This window comes from Austrofundulus limnaeus, unplaced genomic scaffold (assembly GCF_001266775.1).
Source record: "Austrofundulus limnaeus strain Quisiro unplaced genomic scaffold, Austrofundulus_limnaeus-1.0 Scaffold569, whole genome shotgun sequence".
Taxonomy (NCBI): Eukaryota; Metazoa; Chordata; class Actinopteri; order Cyprinodontiformes; family Rivulidae; genus Austrofundulus; species Austrofundulus limnaeus.
Window position 1 is genome coordinate 187596 of NW_013952971.1, and position 5722 is coordinate 193317.

The 5722-nt window shown below is 40.9% G+C and overlaps 1 protein-coding gene across 1 annotated transcript in view; it reads left to right on the forward strand.

The window, feature by feature from the left end:
- The window catches only part of LOC106530868 (sodium-dependent neutral amino acid transporter B(0)AT3), a gene marked incomplete at its 3' end in the record, with an annotated part of 8782 nt that extends 4142 nt beyond the window's left edge, over positions 1-4640 (forward strand). The window contains 8 exon segments of the mRNA XM_014026578.1: positions 1828-1968; positions 2289-2426; positions 3309-3490; positions 3567-3677; positions 3750-3862; positions 3935-4063; positions 4147-4303; positions 4471-4640. Of these exon segments, the coding sequence (XP_013882032.1) occupies positions 1828-1968; positions 2289-2426; positions 3309-3490; positions 3567-3677; positions 3750-3862; positions 3935-4063; positions 4147-4303; positions 4471-4640 (1141 nt within the window).
- Positions 4641-5722: the final 1082 nt, after the last annotated feature.

Genomic DNA, 5722 nt, shown 5'->3' on the forward strand with positions numbered 1-5722 from the left:
ACCTATTGTTAACAGGGGGTGGAGTGATACTGCCAATGGCAGCGCTATAGGAGGGGGACAGCTGAAAACGGAGGCCTCCACTTCTGTTTAATGATGGACGGTCTTTCTTCACAAAAATGGCTTCTTTTACTCCTCTCTCAAACCAACGTTCCTCCCTATCAAGAATGAGAACATCCTCAGGTTGTTTAGCGCCTCAATTTCTTGACATGTTAATGCTGTTCGCATCGTATCCGTCGGTCTACACCAAACCCCGCCCACATACACTGGCACTGGAGGCACGTTTTTGTACGTACACTCTAGTTGGCTGAATCCTGTGGCTTTGGGCTGATCCTGGGCTGAACAAAATTAGCCCCAATGAGCCGCAAACCGAGGGGGCGTGGCGAGATGTCTGTCAATCATTCTGAACCAAGACACTCATTACATGAAAATGGGCTGTGAAWAGTTAGCCCTGCAGAACGACCCTGGGATCTTCCCAGGTGGTTTGGCACCAGTTTTCTTTGTAAATTTCACAAAATAAGATATATTATTTTTAAATTTTGTTTATTTTTAAGTTGTTATTTATGAATTGTATATAATTACATTGTAATTTTATAATATTGCTTATTTTAACATTTTTATTGTGAACACCAGGGAGGGCTTAGAGAGGGCCCACTTATACCAGCCGTCACTGCATGCAATATGAAATGAACATAAGGTTGTAGACATCAGGGAATCATGAAACCAGATTATATAAATGTGGCAGTAATCAGAGAGAGATACAGGACAGAACATGTCAACGTAATGTGAATTTAGAAGTTAGGAGGGATTATATAATATATTTCCACCATGCAAACAATCAATGATTTATAAAGGTAAGTCAGGAAAATTGTTATGATTCTGTCCCTGTCTGACCTGTTCATGTCTCAGTTCTAGTTCATCCCAGCTCAGATCCAGCTCCTGCTCATTGCTCTCGCCCCTCCCGTCATTGAAAATCTTATGAAGCTCATTTCACTCACCTGTTTCCAGCAGTATATAATCCAGTCTCACTCTCCAGTTCCCCGCCAGATAATCATCAGCCTAGTTTATGATCTTCCAGCGTTTTTTTCCCCTTGTCCTGCTCTTGCCTCATGTCCCCGACCTTGCTCATGTCTCCTGGTTTGCCGTCTCCTGCTTCAGCCCTTGTCGGATCCCGCCTTCCATCTGCTCACATGGTAACAACCTTTTTTTTTGTCCCTTGGATTATTGTCACTCGCCTGCTCCCTGAACGGAACCGCGCCACATCGGACCTCCTGGATCTCGACCCCTGAATGCATCTCTGGACCAATGACTCAGCCATCTCCTCCAAACCTGGTAATGTCCTCTGACCACCTGTGTATGACCCTTGCCCCGTTTCTGACCTCAAAAAAGTCCAGCGACATTATCGCTCCCTGTGACAACACAGCCCAGAACCAAAACACATCAGCTGTTGTTTCTACCCGGACTTCAACTCAGAAGGAGAGGTTGGTGTCTCATCTTATTTTCACAAATAATATTGTTTTCTCAACTCAACCTAACCCAAAGCTTCTGTGTCCAGAATTGACGACGCCGGAGTCCGGACCCAACCTTCCAGCTGAAATTACTAACAATAAACTTGTTAAAACTTTGACTTTGTTCGGTATTTATTCAGAGCTCAGAAAACAAACAGTAACAAAAATTAACAAGGCTGCCCAAACTTTCGCACCCCACTGTATTCAGAGCAGTCCAATAAGTTTTTCTGTTCAGTTTCCTTGTTGCCAATAACCTGTAAACCATAGCAACATATTTTAATGTATGATGACAAAGTCATCTGTCATTTTCCCACATTATCAGGAGCTTTCCTCATCCCTTACCTGATAGCGTTGGTGTTTGAGGGCCTTCCGCTGCTCTACCTGGAGCTGGCAATAGGACAGAGGCTTCGCATGGGCAGCGTTGGAGTATGGAACTCCATCTCTCCACTGCTGGGTGGAGTCGGTGGGTGGCCTGAAGTTATAAGTAAAATGTTGTTAAATGGTTTTTGACAGCCTCACTTTTCTTTTTTAACCCAAACCTCTTACACAAAGATAACGTGATGGTATTCACTCAGAATTATTAGAAAACTAAAGCTTAGATTGGACCTTGGGAAACAAACACTTCCTTTAACGAGTAGAAGTTTGAACTTTTATTGAAGAAAACTGTATTTTTACAGAAGCTATATATTTACAGTTGCTTTGAAGCTTAATGATTCTTCTTTCTTTCTTGAGTTGCACTTTTTAAAAATTTGCTTCACACTCAATTATATTTCCTGTCTTCAGGCATCGCTCCTATGTTGGTATCGTTCCTGATTGGTGTGTTCTATACCACCATCCTGGCCTGGGTGCTCTGGTACTTTTTTCACTCTTTTCAAAACCCACTGCCCTGGAAGGAGTGYCCTCTCAATGAAAACCAGACTGGTGAGAAGACCTCTGGTCATATTTTTGTAACCAATAGAATAGTTGGTAGAAAAACCATAATACCACCAGGTTTGTAATCAGTAAGAAGCAGGTACGCACCTGGTAGGGAGCCAGTTCCTACCACGGGATGACAAAACTGGTAATGTCCAAGTACATACCAAGTATGGCACCAAGAATGATAAACATGTATCAAAGAGTTCATTAAAAGACACATTTTTATTGTATCATATGCTGGAGGGAAGAGACAGGTGGAGGATGATGCAGATTATTTAAAACATATACATATATTAAGCTATGAAATTATGCCATGCAAACACAAATAAAAAAAAAACCAGAATAAGAACAGAATAATCATTTATCATTAGCAAGTCTAACAAATATAAGTTCTGTGGTTATTTGAGATTTTACCAAAAGTTGGAAACACTTTTGCTCTATCATTGTGACCCGTACAGCAATCCTTCATTACAATTGAAATAGAGATGGCTAGAATGGTATTCCACTGCCTTTGAGTAAACAAAATGTTGGTTAAATTCTGCTTGTTAAGAAAGAACACAGTTGTATGAGAGGGGAATGGAAACATTTACATCAAATGATGGTCAGAACAATTTTTAATCTTTTGATGAAGTCACAGAATTCCACACACCATCACACTACATGTAAAAGGCCGGTACCTCTTACCAGTACAACTCTGCTTTCAATGCTATTTAAGAAGAAAAAAAAGAATGAACCGAACCAAGGTCTGAACTTGTTTAAAATTCAATTGGAAACTCCTTTTAGAACGTTGTTCAAAATTTGCGCTAACTGATGCAGCCCAATAAGAAATTAGCTTAGGCTTTTATTTATTGACACAACTTTTCACTAAATCTTGCTTTATCCATACAGGTTTTATAGTGCAGTGTGAGAAAAGCACTCCTGTGAATTATTTCTGGTACCGAAACACTCTGAACATCACACCAGACATTGAGACCAGTGGTTCACTGCAATGGTGGATGGTGGTCTGTTTGGCCACCTCCTGGTTTATACTTTACTTCTGCTTCATCAAAGGCATTAAGTCCGTTGGAAAGGTCAGTGAATAAAAACAAATATTGATTTATATTGCAACCAGAAACAAACTGATTTATTTAAGCKAAACTTTTTCAGGCAGTTTATGTGACAGCCACATTCCCTTACTTAGTGCTGACCATCTTCCTGATCCGTGCCCTCACCCTACCTGGAGCCACTGATGGTTTGGTTTACCTTTTCACTCCCAATGTGAGTCTWTTTGTGTTACTTCATGGTTATAGGTTGTATCTAAAACACATCTAATACATGTTTTTGATGCAGTGGGAAACCTTAAAGGACCCACAGGTGTGGCTGGATGCTGCCACCCAGATYTTCTTTTCTCTTTCTGTGGCGTTCGGAGGTCTCATAGCTTTCTCCAGCTATAATGCAGAAAGGTAAGARCTGAAACTTCTGGCAGAGWTWAARTGAYRAYAAAACCCAACKATWRWTSCTGCTCTGTTTTTCAGAAATAACTGTGAGAGGGACGCTGTTCTTGTAGGAGTAATAAACAGCGCCACATCTCTCTACGCATCCATCCCCATTTTTTCCATACTGGGATTTAAAGCCACAAACGGATTTAACRCTTGCCTAAAAGAGTATGCAAGTGTACTTGTGATGGCTTTAAAGCTTCTTAGTCTCTACAAAAATGTTGATCTAATTTCTCAAATCTCGATTGCAGGAACATCCTGACTCTGACCAACCACTTTGAGATTTCAGATCAAAACATGACATTGGACAACTACAATAAATGGTATGAATATTTAAATCAGAGCTATCCAGATGTTGTATCCAATTTGTCACTGAGGGAATGTGACCTACAAACATTTCTTGACCAGGTAGGACTTTGAACTCTCCGTTGCACATCATATTTGTCTTCCTCTTTATTAAATCTTTAATACCTTCCTAGTTTCTATCTCCCTTTGTTCTATTTTCCTGGGCAATTCCATAACAATCAAGACATTCACCCATTTTATTTATTTATTTTTTGTTATTCCTCCCTAAGAGTGCTTCAGGTACTGGCCTGGCTTTTATTGTGTTCACGGAAGCTGTCTTGGAGATGCCAGGCTCACAGATATGGGCCATATTGTTCTTCGTCATGCTCTTCAGCCTTGGTCTCTCCTCCATGTTTGGCACCATTGAGGCCATCCTCACACCCATCAATGACCTCAAACTATTTCCCAAGTGGATCCCCACTGAAATTGTGACAGGTACCTAATCCAGCYGGAGKTGTTTTAAAAAAMYKMRSMWTTKGKTTYYTTTTYYKRRGRAWTTYYTTTTTTCTGTTTTCTATTTATCTTAGGAATTGTCTGTTTTATATCCTTCGTGATGTCTCTGACATTCGCTCAGGGTTCAGGGAACTACTGGGTGGAGGTCTTTARYAGCTATGTGGGCTCTGTACCTCTGCTCATMATTGCATTATTTGAGKTWRTTGGAGTCATTTACRTTCGTGGAATGAAAACGTAACTTTTCTTCTCKTTCCACACAGTTTTTAGACCACTGAAAMTCATWTACAAATTTAACACAATTTTCCTTTKCWCCACTGTTTCCTCTGTCAGTTTCAGTAATGACATTCATTTCATGACTGGGAGGAGACCCAACGTCTATTGGAAGGTGTGTTGGATGGTGGTTAGTCCAGTCATGCTCCTGGTGGTGTTAGTTGCTTATGTGGCCAAGCAGGCAGCCAAATATCCGACTTATTCAGCGTGGAACCCAAACTATGTAAGCAAGAAAAGTGATTATTCAGTTTTTTTTGTGATACGTGATGGAAAAAATTAAAACAAATAGATATTTACAAGGTAAATTTGAAGTATTGCTAAACATAATCTAATTTCCTAAAGGTCAATATGCGAACTTCTTTTTAAATAAGAGCATGTTGAGTCTCGGTCCACTCGGTTCTTCTGGGGCTCCGTCTACTGCTGGACCCGTCTCTCTCTCTTTGTCTGCTCCCCTCCGTCTGCTCAAGTCTGATGCTGCTGTTTCTTCAGTGGTTTCGCTGGAGCGTCCTTGCCTGTAGCTGCTGGATGTTTAAGACCTATTTTTAGCTAACACTTGAATGAAGAAAGACGATTCTTCAGCTGATGGACATGTTTATTTACGAGAGACAACAAAGAGAGGTTGCTAACAGCTAGATCGTATGAAGAACTCTGAACAAAAGAAGCGCGTGCCCGCCTTCATGCGCGCTCCGGTCGGACGCCCACGAGCTGACGCTCGTTCACATTTCTTAAAGGGATAGGACATAAAATATACCACAAGCG